The sequence below is a fragment of the Eschrichtius robustus genome, chromosome 10, assembly GCF_028021215.1.
Source record: "Eschrichtius robustus isolate mEscRob2 chromosome 10, mEscRob2.pri, whole genome shotgun sequence".
In the NCBI taxonomy this organism is placed as follows: Eukaryota; Metazoa; Chordata; class Mammalia; order Artiodactyla; family Eschrichtiidae; genus Eschrichtius; species Eschrichtius robustus.
The window spans coordinates 42125542-42145501 of record NC_090833.1 but is presented as its reverse complement, the minus strand read 5'-3'; the positions used below and the strand labels follow the sequence as shown (position 1 = coordinate 42145501).

Sequence of the window (19960 nt, the reverse complement as noted above, 5' to 3'; positions counted from 1 at the left end):
AGCCTCCATGTGTTTGTGTTTTTTATGTTTTTTTCCCTGTAATTGATTTCTAATCTCATAGCATTGTGGTCAGAAAAGATGCTTGATATGATTTCAATTTTCTTAAATTTACTGAGGCTTGATTTGTGACCCAAGATGTGATCTTTCCTGGAGAATGTTCCATGCACACTTGAGAAGAAAGTGTAATCTGCTGTTTTTGGATGGAATGTCCTATAAATATCAATTAAATCTATCTGGTCTATTGTGTCATTTAAAGCTTCTGTTTCCTTATTAATTTTCTGTTTGGATGATCTGTCCATTGGTGTAAGTGAGGTGTTAAAGTCCCCCACTATTATTGTGTTACTGTTGATTTCATCTTTTATAGCTGTTAGCAGTTGCCTTATGTATTCAGGTGCTCCTATGTTGGGTGCATATATATTTATAATTGTTATATCTTCTTCTTGGATTGATCCGTTGATCATTATGTAGTGTCCTTCCTTGTCTCTTGTAACATTCTTTATTTTAAAGTCTATTTTATCTGATATGATTATTGCTACTCCAGCTTTCTTTTGATTTTCATTTGCATGAAATATTTTTTTCCATCCCCTCCCTTTCAGTCTGAATGTGTCCCTAGGTCTGAAGTGGGTCTCTTGTAGACAGCATATATATGGGTCTTGTTTTTGTATCCACTCAGCAAGCCTGTGTCTTTTGGTTGGAGCATTTAATCTATTCACGTTTAAGGTAATTATCAATATATATGTTCCTATTACCATTTTCTTAATTGTTTTGGGTTTGTTTTTGTAGGTCCTTTTCTTCTCTTGTGTTTCCCACTTAGAGAAGTTCCTTTAGCATTTCTTGTAGAGCTGGTTTGGTGGTGCTGAATTCTCTTAGCTTTTGCTTGTCTCTAAAGCTTTTGATTTCTCCGTCGAATCTGAATGAGATCCTTGCCGGGTAGAGTAATCTTGGTTGTAGGTTCTTCCCTTTCATCACTTTAAGTATATCATGCCACTCCCTTCTGGCTTGTAGAGTTTCTGCTGGAAATCAGCTGTTAACCTTATGGGGGTTCCCTTGTATGTTATTTGTCGTTTTTCCCTTGCTGCTTTCAATAATTTTTCTTTGTCTTTAATTTTTGCCAATTTGATTACTGTGTGTCTCGGCATGTTTCTCCTTGGGTTTATCCTGTATGGGACTCTCTGCGCTTCCTGGACTTGGGTGGCTATTTCCTTTCCCATGTTAGGGAAGTTTTCGACCATAATCTCTGCAAATATTTTCTCGGGTCCTTTCTCTCTCTCTTCTCCTTTTGGGACCCCTATAATGTAAATGTTGTTGCATTTAATGATGTCCCAGAGATCTCTTAGGGTGTCTTCATTTCTTTTCATTCTTTTTTCTTTATTCTGTTCCACAGCAGTGAATTCCACCATTCTGTCTTGCAGGTCACTTATCCATTCTTCTGCCTCAGTTATTCTGCTATTGATTCCTTCTAGTGTATTTTTCATTTCAGTTATTGTATTGTTCATCTCTGTTTGTTCTTTAATTCTTCTAGATCTTTGTTAAACATTTCTGGCATCTTCTCGAACTTTGCCTCCATTCTTTTTCCGAGGTCCTGGATCATCTTCACTATCATTATTCTGTGTTCTTTTTCTGGAAGGTTGCCTATCTCCACTTCATTGAGTTGTTTTTCTGGGGTTTTATCTTGTTCCTTCATCTGGTACATAGCCCTCTGCCTTTTCATCTTTTCTATCTTTCTGTGAATGGGATTTTTGTTCCACAGGCTGCAGGATTGCTGTTCTTCTTGCTTCTGCTGTCGGCCCTCTCGTGGATGAGGCTCTCTAACAAGCTTGTGCAAGTTTCCTGATGGGAGGGACTAGTGGTGGGTAGAGCTGGGTGTTGCTCTGGTGGGCAGAGCTCAGTAAAACTTTAATCTACTTGTCTGCTGATGGGTGGGGCTGGGTTCCCTCCCTGTTGGTTGTTTTGCCTGAGGCGACCCAACACTGGAGCCTACCCGGGCTCTTTGGTCTGGCTAATGGCGGACTCTGGGAGGGCTCACGCCAAGGAGTACTTCCCAGAACTTCTGCTGCCAGTGTCCTTGTCCTCTCGGTGAGACAGAGCCACCCCCTGCCTCTGCAGGAGACCCTCCAACACTAGCAGGTAGGTCTGGTTCAGTCTCTATGCGGTCACTGCTCATTCCCCTGGGTCCCGATGTGCACACTACTTTGTGTGTGCCCTCCAAGAGTGGAGTCTCTGTTTCCCTCAGTCCTGTCAAAGTCCTGCAGTCAAATCCCGCTAGCCTTCAAAGTCTGATTCTCTAGGAGTTCCTCCTCCCATTGCCAGACCCCCAGGTTGGGAAGCCTGACATGAGGCTCAGAACCTTCACTCCAGTGGGTGGACTTCTGTGGTATAAGTGTTCTCCAGTTTGTGAGTCACCCATCCAGCAGTTATGGGATTTGATTTTATTGTGATTGCGCCCCTCCTACCATCTCACTGTGGCTTCTTCTTTGTCTTTGGATGTGGAGTATCTTTTTTGGTGAGTTCCAGTGTCTTCCTGTCGATGATTGTTCAGCAGTTAGTTGTGATTCTGGTGTTCTCGCAAGAGGGAGTGAGAGCATGTCCTTCTACTCCGCCATCTTGAACCAATCTCCCTTTATTTATTTAATTTATTTTTGGCTGCGTTGGGTCTTAGTTGCAGCCTGCGGGATCTTTGTTGAGGCATATGCGGGGTCTTTTGTTGCAGTGCACGTGCTCTTTGTTGTGGTGGGCGGGCTTCTCTCTAGTTGTGGCGTATGGGTTTTTTTCTCTTCCCTAGTTGTGGCATGCAGGCTCCAGGGTGTGCGGGCTCTAGTTGAGGCACGTGGGTTTAGTTGCCCCACGGCACGTGGGCTCTTAGTTCCCTGATCAGGGATCGAACCTGGGTCCCCTGCATTGTAAGGCAAATTCTTTACCACTGGACCACCAGGGAAGTCCCTTGCTCACTTCTTTAACAGGGTTTAACTTTTGTTCTTCCTGAGTTGGCTAGAGAAGGTAAAACAGAGAAAAATAGCATACCCTATATCTCCCCAGTTAAATTGACTTAGTAAAGAAAAGCCAGCTATTTATTGACAGTATAGGGTGTAAAGAAGCAAAAGAAAGAAGAATCTCAAACTGTCCTCCAAATATTCTGGCCCCAAAGTTGGATGCTGTCACTGGCTGATGTTTTGCTGCAGGGTAGAAATGGCCAAAGATGGAAAAGATATGTAGCCAGAAGCTGAGTTCTGCTGATTGAAGAGTGGTTTGAGTTGCTATTATGGAAGACTCTTGGGAAAATTCCCTTTGTAGGTCTGAGTTCCCCCAACATAAACATATAAGATGTTTTTAACAGAACTGGGACTATTGTTCTTAAGCAAAATGCACTAGAGTTTCTGTGTTCCTTTCAGGAAATAGCTTGTCTGTGTTGTGACGAAGGAGAATAATGTGGTGTTTCTTGAAAGGGCTAAGTCCCTCTGGAAAAATAGGCTTGGTTGTTCCTTTGAAATAAATATGTGTGTGTGTGTGTGTGCGTGCACGTGCACACGCATCCAAAAGAAGTTAAGGAAGATTGTGATTGGTTGACACCATGAAATTTTAGTTTTTGTGTTGGGAGAAATAACAAAATGGGAGGATTTCTCAGAACAATTATGTTTTCAGAGGCGTGACTGAACTTCTAAGCATACTCCCTGGTTGGCCACATGATAAGGAGTGAACTTCACCAGCTCTGCACCCTGGCATGGTTTGGACTGTTGAAAAGTCTCACTCTCAGACAGATGGTGAGTTCTGTAATTGTACTGACATTGTATTTACAGGGAATAAAGAAGCAGCCCATTTCCCAATTTCTGTCTCTCCGTGTGCTGTGATTTCTCTTTCCTGGTGATAAAAAGAATCACCTCAGAGAGGCATCCCCAGTTTTGGTTGGCCCTAAAAGAGTTGAGTCTCAGTGTCTTTGAATAAGCAAAGCATGAACCTGAGCAGTTCTGGCTCTTAGATGGGCTCACCTGCCCCCATCTTCTGCTATTATCTGTCGAACAGGATCTTCTCATCCCAAACTGTTGCATCAGAAATGGAACATCAGACCTTCTCCTAAGGCCCATAAGGAGGAGCAGGCTGAACAATTACTGGCTCAATTAATTTATCCTGCTTAGTTAATACCAAAAAAAGAAGTGTGTGTGTCCATGTGTGTGTATGCACACATGTGTATATGGCCTTTTATTTCTGGTTTCTTTTTTCTTAATATAAATTTATTTATTTATTTATTTATTGGCTGAGTTGGGTCTTCATTGCTGCACGCAGGCTTTCTCTAGTTGTGGCGAGGGGGGCTACTCTTCATTGTGGTGCGTGGGCTTCTCATTGCGGTGGCTTCCCTTGTTGTGGAACACGGGCTCTAGGCGCGCAGGCTTCAGTAGTTGTGGCACGTGGGCTCAGTAGTTGTGGCTCACGGGCTCTAGAGTGCAGACTCAGTAGTTGTGGCGCACGGGCTTAGTTGCTCCGCGGCATGTGGGATCTTCCCGGACCAGGGCTCAAACCCGTGTCCCCTGCATCGGCAGGCGGATTCTTAACCACTACGCTATCAGGGAAGCCTGCTTATTTCTGGTTACTTTACATTCTAAACCAAATTTTGCTCTGCTGTAAAATTTAAAAAACAAGATGCAAAGAAGTGCATGTAGTGTGCTACCTTTTGTGTAAAAGGGAGGGAGGAAATAAGTATATATTTGTATTTGGTTATATTTGCTAAAGAAACTCTGGAAAGATACTAAAGCAACTAATAAAAGTGGCTACGAGTGGAGACGGGGTGGGACCTAGAGGGGTAGAAGACTGGGACATTTTCACTGTACACCTTTTATATGTTCAACTTTTGAATCATATGAATATATTATCAATTCAAAATATATACCTAAACTAAAATTGTCTTGAAGTTTGGACATTCTCTGTCTACACTCTGAATTTCTAGAAGGCTTGAATATTTTAAAGCGCTCATATGTTACATTTGCCTCAGGAAAACTGAAAAAAAGAAGAAAACCATTTTGGAACAACAAATGCTATTCACATTTTTCTTGTGTAAGGAGAGCTAGGAAAGCAAAGGCAAAGTACCATATGTGTCTCCAGGGACCAAAACAGTGTGTAAACAAGTGAAGTTCAAAAAATAGGGAAGGAACTTCCCTGGTGGTCCAGTGGTAAAGAATCGGCCTTCCAATGCAGGGGATGCGGGTTCAATCCCTGGTCAGGGAACTAAGATCCCATATGCTGCGGGGCAGCAAAGACCCAACGCAGCAGCCAATAAATAAATAAATAAATAAACAAAAACTTTAAAAAAAAATAGGGAAGAAGAGAGAATCTCCCAAATGCTGGGCCTTCTATATAAACGCGTCTCAAAATTTATATTGCAAAAAAAATTATATTGCAAACCGGTCAGAAAGCTTCTCCTCTGAGCCGTCCCCTTAAGGATGATTTAAAATGTCCCTGTGGCACTGAGCAGTTGCAGAAAGATTGAGGACTAGAAAGATGGCAACAGCTAACTTGGAGATAAACAAATGAAAAGAGGTGAGAAGTAGCTTAGGGTGAAAAGGGACCAGAGATCTACAGAGAAAAATGGAAAAGCTTAACCAAGGCTGCTTGAGATATCATGGATCAACTCTGGGGCCGGCAGACTAGGAACCAGCACCGGTAAAAAGTCACAGGAACGCTGTCTGCAGCCTCGCCTGCTGTCCTGAGAGGCTGCAGCCTGTTACTGAGGGAGTGGCAGCATCCCAGGGCGCCCATGTGGTGGCCTCCTCTGCCCACACGCTTCAATTTTTAGATCTTGTCTGTTGCTCAGGTTCAGTTCTAGTTCTCTGAGTTTGCTCTCTCCTGGGAGCATTTAAATGACTTTCCTGACAGCTTTAAATCATTTTAATAAGCGGGGAAGTAGAAGGGTCATACTCTGGAATAGAAGGGCGATGGTTTGGTGTCCTCTCCTTGGTCTGATTCACCCGATTCTTGGTGACCCTAGACAGATCCGTGAGCTGGGTTTCAGCCTTTCCTTCTGTGAAATGGGAGAAGAGATTACAAGCAGGTCACAGAGACAGCATCACTTCCACCCTGACAGCATCACTTCACCCCTTGGACCATTTTCCTCATCAGAAAGTGAAGGAGTTGCACTAAGTTCCTGAGCTCTACAATTTGTATTTGATAACAGATACCCAAAAACGTGTGTGACACGCTGAAAATACTTCGTATTTTGATAGAGGTAGACAGCCTTAATATAAAGATGGTGATAATTTCATCCCATTCCCCAGTTCTTCAAGCCTCCACCCCAATCTCTGGGCAATCCTCTGGGAATGGCTTTGTGCTGACTTATAGGGGAATGTAATTTTCCTGCCCACCACTCCAGGACAACGCTGGGAGAGACTGGTTCTCAGAATGTGTGAATAGATGATTCTAGATCACATTCCAAGATTCCTTCCAGCTCTGTGAGTTTGAGAAACAGTTGTACACTACCCACCCCCACCCCCCAGCCCTGCTCCTCTAACTACCTCTTCTTCCCCCATAAAACACATCCCTTCAACAACTTGCAACTCGCCAAGACCCGTCGTAAACTTTAGGTAGTTGTGCAAAGTCAGAGAAGTGGGATTGGATCCAGTGTCAGTTGGATAGAAGGGATTCCATCGTCAGTGAAAACACTGACCTAGAATTCTAACTGCAGGACGACGTGTTAGTACTTGATGCAGCGACCAGCCTTTCAGCCTCAGCAGAAACACCTGGTGGGAGGATGGGCCTCAGCAGTCACAGGCTCTCCAAAGCTGCAAAGTGGCATCCCAGGATCGCCAGGGCTTCTTGGTGGTCTTATGCCTCTCCTCACCCCACTATTTAAAAATAACCAACTTTTTAAAAGTTGATTAAGTTTTGAATATTCACTATGGAAAGTTCTAGAAAAATGATAATCTCTTTCTCTCAGCAACAAAGACTGTCAGCAATGTCATTTCTTTCTTTCTTCCTGCCCTTTATAGTCATTCTAGAAGTACCATACCTCATGCTGGGGTATAGCCGTACATAAGGCAGGCAAAGTCTCAGCTCTCAGAGGAAGTACATTCTAGGGTGGATAATGAATAAGTATATGAGTATTTCAGAGACTGGCAAGTTATGAGAGAAATGGCCCAGGAAATAAGACGATGAGGAACTGGAGGGTGGGCTGGGGGTACTTTTGATAAGGAGCTCAGGCAAGATTTGACAAGATGGAGCCTAAAATGGACAGAGATGGGCAGAGCCAGCCTTGGGGAGGTTGGAGGGAGAGAATGCTGGGGAGGGAAGGAGCCTGAGAGGGTCCTGGGACTGAAGGAACAGTTTGGAGATTGAGCAAGTCAAGGGCTGAGCCGAGAGGTGACCAAGGACCAGGTCAGGGGGGTCTTGTGGGCCCATTAGGAGTGCGGTTCTAAATGTAATGGCAAGCTGTTAGAGGACTTTAGCAGGGCAGTTACATGATATACTCCATGCATGTTTTTAAAAGATGACTTGCTGCTGTTTGGAGAATGGATTCTAAGGGGGGCAAAGTGAATGCAAGGAAAGCAGGTCTAGGAATCTAGAAGAGCCCATGGGAGCCTGGACTAGGCAGGTGATAGAGAGAAGTAGATGGACTGGAGAAAAGTTTGGAAGTAGAACAGACTTGCTAAGGGACTGAATAAGACAATGAGAAAAGATAAAACCTCCTCTGAAACCTTGCAGAATGGGGTGGGGGTAATTCATTAATTATGGCAAGCGGTTTTCTGTCGCTAGAGGTGAAGACTTCAACTTTGGGACACACCTTTCTTTGCTTTAGGAAATGTACCACAGTAGATCCGTATTTATAAATTCAGTCTTTCGCTCAACAGATCTTTATTGTGAGTTTACCTGGGCTAGGCACTGTTCTAGGTGTATTAGTAAACCAACCAGAAAAAAGCCCTGCCCTCACAGAGCTTACATGCTACCACACAGACAATACACATAATAAATGAACCAATTATGTAGCATGTTAGAGGTGATTTGTGCTATGGAAAGAAGAGATGTTCGCAGGGTAAGAGATCTCAGGACCACCAGGCATGGAGGGGGAGGCTTTCACATTAGGGTGTCCAGGGCAGGCCTCTTTGGGCAGATGGCACTGGTAAAATATAGAAGAATTCTATATAAACATATCAAACACCAGAAGCTCCAGGAGGGCAGGGACTGTGCCTGTATTCTATGTAATACATGGTAAGAATGCAGTATTTGTTGAATGAATGAATGAGTCTGAATGCATTTGTTAATGTTTTGTTAGGGGCTATAAATTTGTCTACATTTGAGTATTGTGACTCCAAAGAGGTGAGATTTTTTTTTTTTTTTACTGGAATATTTCTATGTCATTAAAAAGTCTGTTCGCCATATACATAAACCATGACACGTTGAACCAGTCTTCCCCTTGTTCCCAGTCACTCCTCTCCTGCCACAGTGCCTGCCTTGCTCTTCTTCCATTTCATTTCTGTGATTACAGAAACGGCTCTCACCCATGGCAGCTTTGAATTTGAATTCTTGTTATTTTTGTATTAATCTTTGCTGCCTTCCTGTACCAAACATAAGCCAAAAAATAAATTAAATCACAATCACTGTTTATTTCTGAGGCAGTGTGTGTGGTCCTTCGGAGTTTGGAATATGAGAAAAAGGGGAGAAGCAGGAAGATCCAAGTCCTGCACTGGCTCCACCCACCCCCTACCCCCGCCCCCAACATCCCTGGCTTTGCTCTGTCTCCTTCCTTTGTCTTAGTATTTGATCTGCCCCCAGAAAGAAGAGGAAAGAACAAAACTACCACCACATTATTAACACTACAAAAGTCATCTTAAAACTGAGATGATGGGGCTTCCCTGGTGGCACAGTGGTTAAGAATCCGCCTGCCAATGCAGGGCACACGGGTTCGATCCCTGGGCCGGGAGGGAAGACCCCACATGCCGCGGAGCAACTAAGCCCGTGCACCACAACTACTGAGCCTGCGCTCTAGAGCCTGTGAGCCACACCTACTGAGCCTGCGAGCCACAACTACTGAAGCCCGTGAGCCTAGAGCCCGCGAGCCACAACTACTGAGCCTGTGTGCCACAACTACTGAAGCCCACACACCTAGAGACTGTGCTCCGCAACAAAAGAAGCCACTGCAATGAGAAGCCCGTGCACCACAACGAAGAGTAGCCCCAGCTTGCCGCAACTAGAGAAAGCCCACGCACAGCAACGAAGACCCAATGCAGCCAAAGATAGACAGATAGATAGATAAATAAATTTATAAAAAACAAAACGAAATAAAACCCTGAGATGATGGTTTCTATTGTAGGCACACATAGACTTTGGACAGGTGATTAAACAAGTGTTCTGTGGTCCATTTTCATGCTTCCACATGGGACCCTGGAATGAATGAGCTAGCCCAGGTGAATAGTGCTGATCCAAAAACTGCATATGTATATGACCAGGGCCAGGGTGCTGGGTGTGATGAATAGTGTGTCTACAGCTAGAGAGATGGTGCCAGGAGTTTTGTTCCTTTCCTTAAAAAAAAAAAGTAGTGAAATAAATACATTTTCAGGTTAAAAAAATCTTGGTGCTTTTTCTATATCAGAATCTTTTTAGGATGTCAGGAGATATAAGCAGTATTCGGTTCCCTGTGTAATGTTGCCCACTGGTCCATAGACATCACTTCTCTTGAAATGATCCCCTTAGAGATTTTACTTGTGTGAATCTTGTGGTGGAATGCTCTCTATACTGATTATTTAGAAATGAAGCAAAAAGGGGGAATTGAGGGATGAACAGGCAGAGCACAGAGGATTTTTAGGCAGTGAAACTACTCTGTATGATACTATAATGATGGATACATTATACACTTGTCCAAACCTACAGAATGTGCAACACCAAGAGTGAGCCCTAATGCAAGCTGTGGACTTTGGGTGATAATGATGTGTCAATGTAGGTTCATCGGTTGTAACAAATGTACCACTCCAGTAGGGGATATTGATAATGGGGGAGGTTATGTGTGTGTAGGGAGAGGTGGGAGGTAGAGGGAAATCTCTGTACTTTCCTCTCAATTTTGCTGCAAACCTAAAACTGCTCTAAAAAATAGTCTATTAAATAAATTTTTTTAAAAAAGCAAAATGTGTGAGCCTTGAAGGCATTGTGCTAAGTGATATAAGCTGGTCACAAAAGACAAATTCTGTATGTTCCACTTATAGGAGATACTTTTATCAGCGAACCAAATTTGGGTTCAGTCACCCGACACGCAGCAAAGCTAGTTTACTGACACCCATCTGTGGTGAAGGAAAGTATAGCATTAATTGCAAAGTGTCAAGCAAGGAGAATAAGCAGCTAATGTTCAAAAGACCTGAACTCCCAGATGGCTTTCAGGGAAGGGTTTTTAAAGGCAACATTAGGGCTGAGGGTTATAGGTGATCACCTTGCTTGACTGATGGGGTGGGAGGGCAACAGGGTGATGTTTTGGGAATGTCAGTCATCAACCTTGTGGTTCCAACCAGTCTGGGCTCTATGTGCTGGTGGGCAGCGTGCAGCTAACTTCTCCCGCCTGGTGGGGGCTTTAGCATCTGCAAAACAATTCAAGGATATGACTCAGGATATTATCTACAGCCCTTGAGGAGGAACTAAAGGTCCTTGACTTTGTTTTATGGATAAATTATTTTGTCTTGCTTGACTGCTTTCTTTTGTTTCTGCATTTTCTCACTTCTCTGATATTAAAATTGCCCTTTGGAACTCGGGGAAGGCCTAGGTGCCTAAAGCTTTTCTACAAACAAGAGGCAGGGGACACAGGGGTCAGTCCCCGGGAAGGCCCCACAGGGTCCTGTTCCGTTTCACTTAGAGCAGTCAAATTCAGAGACCGAAAGTTGAATGGTGGTTTGCAGGGGCTGGGAGAGGGGGAATGGGGACATTGTTTAATGGGTACAGACAGAGTTTCAGTTAGGGAAGGTGAAAAAGTTCTGGAGATGGATGGTGGTGATGGTTGCACAACCCTGTGAATGTACGAATGCCACTGAATTCTACATTTAAAAATGGTTTAAATGGTATATTTTATGTATATTTTATCACAATAAGAAAGCAGGGTGAGGAAATAAACTGAGGTAATACACTGAGTAGGATAGATATATTTTCCTATCAGTTGGGGTCAGAATGAAGAGTGTAATAGGATTGTGACTTTTAATTTCTTTTGCTACATAAACTGTGATGACTCCCTCGCCCCATTCCCCATTTTCTCTGGAAATAATGATAAGGAAAAAGGATCTTCATCTCCAGCTACCAAAAGGGCAGCAGAAATAACCTCACCTCATTTCCAATAGGTTTCTTCCTTCCTCAGAGTTGCCTTCTCTTCTCTTCCTACTCCCCTCTAAACAGGACACCAATCTGACTGGAAATGGCAGCGAAGTCAAGCTTTCACACATAGTAAGGGCTCAATAAATAATACCTGTGAAAAACTGATATTTACAAAATATACATTTCAGGAGAATCTACTAGGAGGGGAGGGGCCCACGTGAAATGCAGGGGTTCCCTGAGCTATCTTTATACACCTGCACTGCAGAATAGGCAAGGGTGACAGAATAATATTTTAAGATTATATTTTCCCCAGTGTCTTCCCTTTTCCTGTTCCCTTATTCAGGCAGGGAGAGGAAGGGTGTTCCGTGCTGAATGAGGGGAAATACGTGGCAGAATACTATAAAGCAGTCCTTAGAAGGAGAGCTGGCGACCAGCAGGCTGAATCAGGCCTGCAGGGAAGCTAGGTCTGACCCCTCACAATATTGATCTGTACAGTGTTGTCTGAAATGTGTAGATGTTTAAAAGTTGTGAAATTTCACATAAAAATCTGGGTTTCTGGTTTCTCTTTAAATATGGGAAGATAGCTTGAGCAACCTTGGTTGCCTCACCTGGCAACAACCAGCTGGATCTGAGCTGCAGCTGTTGCATTTAGAATGGTGTATTAGTTAGGATAACATAGCCCTTCAGATTTCAGTGGGATAACCCAGGAGAAGTTGATTTCTCACTCATGTACAATGAGCCCGGAGCAGGTAATTCAGAGACTGGGGCTCCTTCCTTTCTGTGTCTCCACCATCCCCAAGGGCCTTGGATTCTTTGATTTCAGCCTGTGGAATGGGAAAAAGGCAGTGGAGAAGCACGCTATTCTCAACCACCTTGGTTTGAAAGTGACATCCTCTGTTTCATTCCATTGGTGGGTTCCAGGCATATGACCTGCCTTGATGCAAGGGGTGCTGTGAAATGTGGAGCCTGACAGAGGCTCCATGGAAGGGGAGGCATAAATGTATGGTGGGCTGGTGCAACTCTGCCACAAATGGGCGTGTGCGTTTCAGTTCACCACAATCTTAACCACTGTCTTTCTATCCCTAAGTGGCCCCGGCTTAAGGTGTCTGTGGACAGAATGTGAGGAAGAAACATACAAAGAGATGGATTCTTCTTAGAATGAAAAAGAGATTTCCTTCAGTTGGAAGAGAGAGAGAGACAGAGGTCAGCATGTCCCTGGGCAGAGGGTCTGTGTGCCTTACTTCCCTGTAATATCATCTAGGAAACTGCAAGGCCCTCAGAGGAATGACTGCATGGCATGTCTTGGCAGATGGGATGATAGCCACCCTGACCCCACCCAAATTTCCTGTATTCCTCAGTGGGTCATAAAAGTGGTAGAGAGCTAATTTACTGAAGCAGCATATAGACTTCAACAGTGGAGAAAACTCAGCCACATTTTCTGGGGAAGGAGGACCAAATGGATGAATGCTTCCCTCCCTATCCCATACCACAGGACTGTGTAAATCCCTGGGATTAAGGACTCCAGGAAGGAGGAAGGCTAACTCCCTCACTCCCCTGGTAGATTAGCTGCTAGGGGGTCTACACTAAGTCATTATACACAATAATGGATATGCGACAATTCTTGCACACCTGAGTTTATGGACTGACGTTCATACCCTCTACTCAGTTTTGCAATTTTCTAAATGAAGGTGCTGAGGAAGGCGGTGACCTTGTTCATTTCAGCTTTTTCTAGAAACTTTGCCCTCCACCTCCCAAACCTAAAGCAGTGCCTCCTATCCCAGCCCCATCCCTCCCACATACCACAAAAAAGCAAACAAAAGTCCTAGCCCTGTCAGTTTACAAATCTTTTCAAACTGAGGTGGTTGACGCTGGCTGGTGTGATGGAAAGCCCCAGGACAGGCACTGTGTGTATTCCTGGCGCATCTCTTTTGCTCAAAGATTTGGGAAAATATTTTTATAAGAAACTGGGTTAAATTAAGGAGTAAAAGGCAAAATTCACATTTCTAAAAAATGATGAAATTCCAGACTTCAAAGAAACTTTTTTCTCGCAGGAAGGGGACCTCCCTCTTTCAGAACCCCATGTGGATCTCCACTGGAGTTCTTCTGAGAAGAACACTTCTGTGGAAAAGTCTGCTCCCGGCCTGGCTCTGGGCCTCTCCCCTGGCTTGGGCTGAGGCTCCTCAGGGGTATCGCGTTCTTGTTAATATCTACTCACGTTTCTAAACTCAGCTTGTCAGCGCCTACACAACCTGGGAGGTATTGCCAGGTTCCAACTCGCTCTTTTCCCGAGGGGAAATAGAGAATCAGCAACTTAAAAGGACTTGCCTGGGAATCATCTAGGCTTCCCAGGCCAAGGCTTCTCTCAGTGTCCTTGGCCGCCTCCATCCCTTAATCCTGCTTTAACCCTTGGCCCCTTGGTGTTTTGCAGAGAACCTCATGCCCCACGCACCCACCCCCGGCCCATAGTTCACCCTGCAATTCCATCCTTGGGGGCCCTTCCTCCCCCCTGGAGTATCTGGCGCCCATGGGGGTGCTTAGGAAAGTTTGGTGAATTAATGACCGCTGGTTCAAACAAATGCAACAGAGCCCAGTCCAGGGTCTGGTGAGGATGGGGGTGAGGGGTGATTTACTCCTCCATCTCCCAGTGCAGCCCAGAGAGAGGGGCTAGGGTCGCGTTGGAGGACTGGAAAGCGCCTCATGAAGCGTGCAGAAGCACCAACGCAAGTTGGCAGGGGTAGCCTCCTCTCGCCGCCCAAGGTTCTCCGGTGGGCGCGCAGCCGAGCCGCCTGGCTGGTGCAATCTCCCGCGCGCCTTGCATTGATCAAAATGGGTTGAAACAGTAAACGCGAGGAGGAGCAACTGCTCTCGAGTCTCGACTGGGGAGCACGACCAATGGGGATGCGAGCCCCGTTGCGCGAACCAATCAGCGCAGGGCCAGCGACAGCGCGGGCCAATGGGGGCGCCGGCTCGGCGCTGGAAGAAAGCACGGAGTCGGCGCCGGCTGCAGACTTGCGCTGCCCACGCGATCGGTCCTTTCCAGCAGACTCCCAGTTCCCGCTTCCGCACCATGGACTCCCTGATGCAGGTGGTCAACTTCGGGCCCGGGCCAGCCAAACTGCCGCGCTCGGTAAGTCCCCCCTAGCGCGCGCCGGCAGGGCGGTCCGGGCGGGAGCAGGCGCGTGGGTGTCTGTGCATCCCTGCCCGGGGCTCCCGGATCCCCACCCCCTGCCCGGAGTTCCCCGAACGCTCTGCACTGGCGTGCACTCCCAGTTTACGATCTATCGTGGGTGGGCCTCTAGAAGAATACATTAGGGAAGGACCTCGGCGAGGCTTGCTTGTGCAGCTGTCGCTGGCGCCGGCTACGGGTGCGCCGCGTGCAGAACTCGGCCGGCCGGGGAGTGCTGGCTCGCTGCGCTGCGCACCTGCAAACTCCGGCGCTGTGCCTTCAATCCGGCCGGGCCGGGGGCGCGGCGGAAAAGAAAAAGCTCTCAACTCTGCGTTCGCCTCGTCCCGCAGTGCTGCGAACCAGGCAGTGTTGAGTGGATGCGTGAATGGACACTGTGAATGAATGGTGAATGAGGATTGCGTTAACTGGAGGGAACTGCAAACTGGAGGCCCGCGCACGACCCCTCGGAAGCAGTGTAGCCTTTAGCCAGAACTTGGAAACATTGCTTTTCAGAAATGTAAATTTAAAAGCCTTCAGTCCAGGCCAGGCTTTCCCTCCTTGTCTCTCAGATACCCCACCCCTCCCTAAAGCCTTTTTTCTCCTCTCTGTTTCACGCGTAGATTGTTTTTGTTTTTTTCAACTGGAGTGTCCCCTAAAGGCATTCTAATATTCAAATTCTGGTAGGCCTTGGGCTGCTAGCCCAGTTCGGTTCACTTTGTTCTGGAGCAAATGAATGACTGAATTCTCCCCTGGGCCATTACCAGACCTTTCGAGTGCAAGTGGAACTTACTCCCTGCCTTCCCAGCCCCCAGCCGGGTTCCGGCTCCTCCCCTAACCTCCAAAACCCACTCCCTCCACATCCATTCTCCCCTCCCACCGCCCAAGCTGTGAAGGAGGCCAAGTCTCTACTGTGCCTTGGACGCGCTGACCCCTGCCGCTGCTGTTACATTTTTATTTTTCTAACCAGGATGACTCTGATGATATGTTGTAGCAACATGGGGCATAGCCAAGTGCTTTACAATTATCTGCTGTTGAACTGAGTAGAATCTCCCTGGGACAGAGACTTCTCTGTGTTGTGATGAGAACAGAGAATCTTAAAATTGTAGAAAGGAAAGTACATTTTGCTTTTCTGGGGGCAGCGCTCTTAGGAGCTGAGAGTACAGGGCTTCGTTTTTTCTTAGTTATTGCGGTCTGTTTTAGGTGAGATTCCCTGCCAGAGCTGTGCAAACGTTTCCTGTACCCTCACCGTTTTTTCCCTCTCTGTGTTTTGGAGTCTTCTGCGCATTTGTTTCCTGTGTAATTTGTTCTGCATTTATTATAAAGGCAGTTGTTATCAGTAGTACAATTACTTATTATTTATTTTCCTGGGAGGATTTATGCCCTCCTATGTGCTCTCCAAGCTGGCGGTGGGGGGGGGGCAGATGTTGCTATTTATGTGTCTTCTTGATTTAATTGAAGTATAAGGATTAGAGAAGCTTTGCAAACTTTTTTTGACTGTAACCACAATGAAAAATATATTTCACAAAATGAGCAAGTACCTGCACATAATTAAAACAAAAGGCTTATGAAATATTTAGCCTAATGACTACAACATGCACAATTTTGTATTCTACTCTGCTCTGGTCTATTCTAGTCCATTAAAAAATTAGTTATGATCCACAAAAGTGGTTGCATTCTTCAGTTTGAAAAAAATAAACTCCACTGGATTAGAGGGGTATGCTTTTTGGGCAGAAGTTTTTAAAACTTGTTATAATGATTTTGGTTATAAACTTTTATAGATGTCTTTTCAAGGAATACTATCTATGAGAGAAATACAGTCTGAACAGAAGTTCAAGGATGATTCTATCAGAGACAGATGTTTGTATTTACTAAAGACAAGGATTTGCCAAAAGTTTGTTTGACCAGCCATTGCTAATGTGTCCAACAAAAACGATGACAAATTCTTGAACCTCTTTTTTTTGTCTCATTCTTTATTGTTAAAATGGTGTTTTTTCAGACAAGTTGCAATCCAGTTTAGATTATGTTTTTTTTTTTAATTTTAATTTTTCACTGCATTGGGTCTTCGTTGCTGCACGCAGGCTTTTCTCTAGTTTCAGTGAGCGGGGGCTGCTCTTCGTTGTGGTGTGTGGGCTTCTCATTGCGGTGGCTTCTCTTGTTGCGGAGCACAGGCTCCAGGTGCCTGGGCTTCAGTAGTTGTGGCATGAGGGCTCTGTAGGTGTGGCTTGCAGGCTCTAGAGCGCAGGCTCAGTAGTTGTGGCGCACGGGCTTAGTTGCTCCGCGGCCTGTGGGATCTTCCCAGACCAGGGCTCGAACCCGTGTCCCCTGCATTGGCAGGCGGATTCTTAACCACTGAGCCACCAGGGAAGCCCTAGATTATGTTTTATGAGGTCTTTAGCCTGTATCTTTTAAGGGAACCTCCTTTGATGGCAGGATGCTTCTACAGAGGGTTTATCTCACCTATTTTGTGTACATTTTTAGAGCATTTCTTTCTCTCTTTTAACTTTATGGCAGGTCGCTCATACACAAAGGTAGAGAGGGAATAATATAACTAAATTCATGGACCCATCCAAAATTTAACAACTAAGGACATTTTGCCAATCTTTTTTCCGCGCTCCCTCCCCCATACCCTCTTTCTCCCCTTCTGCCCCTGGATAATTTTAAAGCCAATCACAGATATCATGTCATTTCACTCGTAAACAATGCAGCATGCATCTCTGATAAGGGCTTTCTATTCTTCTTACTGAAGTGTGTATATCTATCTATCTATCTATCTACATCTATCTACATATATCTATGTAGATATATATATGAAATATGTGTTTTTCTTTCAGTGGGTAGTAATTTGCATTTTACTCGCCTTTGGGAAAAAAACAATGAGGCACCTCCCTAGCAAGTGAGCTATGTGTTTGGGGGTGGGGGTAGGGAATGAGCCTTGCCCCCCCACCCCCCGTTTCCTGGCACTGGTAGATTGGCCGTAAGATGGGTCCCACCTGTCCAGTTGTCCTTGTAAGGCAGAACGTGGTTATGGGATTGCAGTGATCTTACAAGATGGGTCAAGGGGCTGGACAGGGCATACAGCTAAGTACCTCTGGAGCCACAGCTGAGATTCCTCACCTGCAAATTGGGGATGAGACTATCACCTTCAGGGCTGTTGTTGAGGGGAGAGATCAGTACATCAGTACCCCTGACGAACCTTAATTCACAGCTTAATTAGGTGCTTCCTAATTCCTGCCCACCCCACCCATCCCAGCAGACCAAAAAGATGGAAAATTGAGTTATCAGTTTAACTTGGGCCTAATTGATTTTTTTGTTGTCCCCCAGAACTTTATGCTTTTTGTGCCTTTGCTGTCAGAGTGCAAATGCAATTGTGGAAGGGACATTTTTCTAGGGAATTAGACTTTTCCCAAAGATCTGAAGTTGACAGTTAAAGAATTGTTATCAGAAAACTTCTATACTCGATCTTTTTTTAAGTCCAAGTGAGTTTTTATCTCTAAGTAAATTCATGCCTTTGGAAAAACTGTGTCGTAGCATCAGTCACGTTGCAAAATTTCACTCTCAACTTGAGTGTAAGTTGCATCATCGGGGCTCTGTGGGGATAGGGGGAGGAAGGGGATTGGCTCTGGGCAGGGACATAAGCTTCCTCAGAGGCCTGGTGGGTGGATCCTCTCCCCTGTGCCTCCCCCACTGCAGTTTGTATGTCCAGAGCTGTGCACAGCATATTGAAATCATCTTAAATTTTCTTTTATTTTTTTTCTAGGTATTGTCAGAGATACAAAAAGAGTTATTAGACTACAAAGGAGTTGGGATTAGTGTTCTTGGTAAGATTTACTTTTGGATTCTGTGAATGTCCAGGATTCAAAGGGAACCAATTAAAATGCATCATCAAGCCTAGAATTTCTACTGGGTCTTCCTGTAGGCCTTTGTAGATATATTTTTAAATTTTAATAACTTCCATAGCATGTTTGATCGAAGCAATTTTGAAAGCAACATAAATGCTGGTGAGGGGTTTATACGTCTCAGCTTACTGTCGCATCATTGGTTTTTGCTATGCATAAGATCTGAGATCAAAAGATCCTGTACATTTGCATTAACAGTGCCCAAACAGTTATAAAATTGCTTCACATTCATTTTACAGTTTTTGCTGTTCTTTTTTTTTTTTTTTTTTCACACACACACACTGTATTTTATTTTTACAAGAGATAAATAGACTGACACCAAGCATTGTACATGGATGACCACAACAAAAGCAACAATGATTGCAATTACCAAACATGAAACACACTCATACTATGTCATAATATTGACATTCAGTCCAGTAATCCTCCACTGTAACAGCTCCTTTACTTTGCAGTGAAAATTGATTTGTATATTCTTTGCCTCTGAGTCCTTGTGGGAGTTTTTGCTGTTCTTAAACATGAACTCATTAATGTTTAAAAGTACACAAGCCTTTTTTTGAAGATCTTGCATGTTAATAATTTCATGAAGTTTCTTTGAGTTCTAAAATTTACTTTTTTTTTAAATTTAATTTTCTTTTTCTTTTTTGATATTTCCAAAGGCTACAGACTATTAAGAGACTGTGGGTTTAACTGTGTGCTCATTGCTATTAAATTTTGTTCCTGTGGATCTGGCACATGCACCTAGATTTCTGTGAAGTGAGAGCACAGTGTGGAATTTTGTGCTGTTGTCCTAAGGGCAGCCTTTGCACACAATTCCTGTTTGTGAGAAAGATGTGAGTAATCAGAGACCAAAGGATAAATTAGTACATGGCTCATTCAGTGAATATTGCCACTTTTGAAAAATCATTCTGCTGTGACAATAAGGTTAAAATGTTTGCAGTTTGAAAATCAATTTGGATTTTCCCTTAATGTAAGTGTGGCCCACAATTTGAATGGAAAATAACTGACATTTCCCATTGTTATTTGATTTGTAAATTTTGTAGTTACAGCTATAGTTAACTTTCGTTGCTTTGGTTTTGAACTGGAATTTTTTTTCTTGTTTATCTTTCTTTCCACAGAAATGAGCCACAGGTCATCAGATTTCTCTAAGATTATTAGCAACACTGAGAACCTTGTGCGGGAATTATTGTAAGTTTAAAATTTTAAAGACAAAATTGTGTTATTCTTGTTTGGTAATCCATATACGTGGGTGTCTGTTGCATTATTTTCTAGACTCTGCTGTGTGTTCAGAATATTCTATTCTTACAAATAATCTTGTTAAGATTCTCCCAAATTCACTAGATCAGTACAGAATGCTTTTTATTTGTTCCTCATCCTGGATTTGTATGTTTATTTTTATTTTATGTGGTTTTTCCAAAGATTTGAAATCATTGTATCTGGGAAAGATATTTTAGCACTGTGGAAGTTAAACTGGCTTAAAAGGGATTTAAATGACAAAGAAGTGGTCATCTTTGCCAGCATAATTAACTATAACTTAGTTCACTGGATCTTAAAGTATTGCCTCATACAACCTGTCAGAATCAACTCGTGGGGGAAGTATTAAAAAATTCAAGTGCTGGGTCCCATCCAGACCTGT

At 44.2% G+C, this 19960-nt stretch overlaps 1 protein-coding gene across 2 annotated transcripts in view; it reads left to right on the top strand.

Annotated features, from left to right (window-relative positions):
• The first annotated feature begins 14235 nt into the window (after positions 1-14235).
• Positions 14236-19960, top strand: part of LOC137770871 (phosphoserine aminotransferase) — a 30233-nt gene continuing 24508 nt past the window's right edge. The window contains exons 1-3 of one of the 2 annotated variants that reach the window (XM_068553907.1): positions 14236-14389; positions 18186-18246; positions 19443-19512. In XM_068553907.1, coding sequence (XP_068410008.1) covers positions 14330-14389; positions 18186-18246; positions 19443-19512 — 191 coding nt within the window. In that variant the 5' untranslated portion in view covers positions 14236-14329. The remainder of the gene's footprint in view (positions 14390-18185; positions 18247-19442; positions 19513-19960) is intronic. The other variant, XM_068553906.1, reaches the window with a different exon arrangement.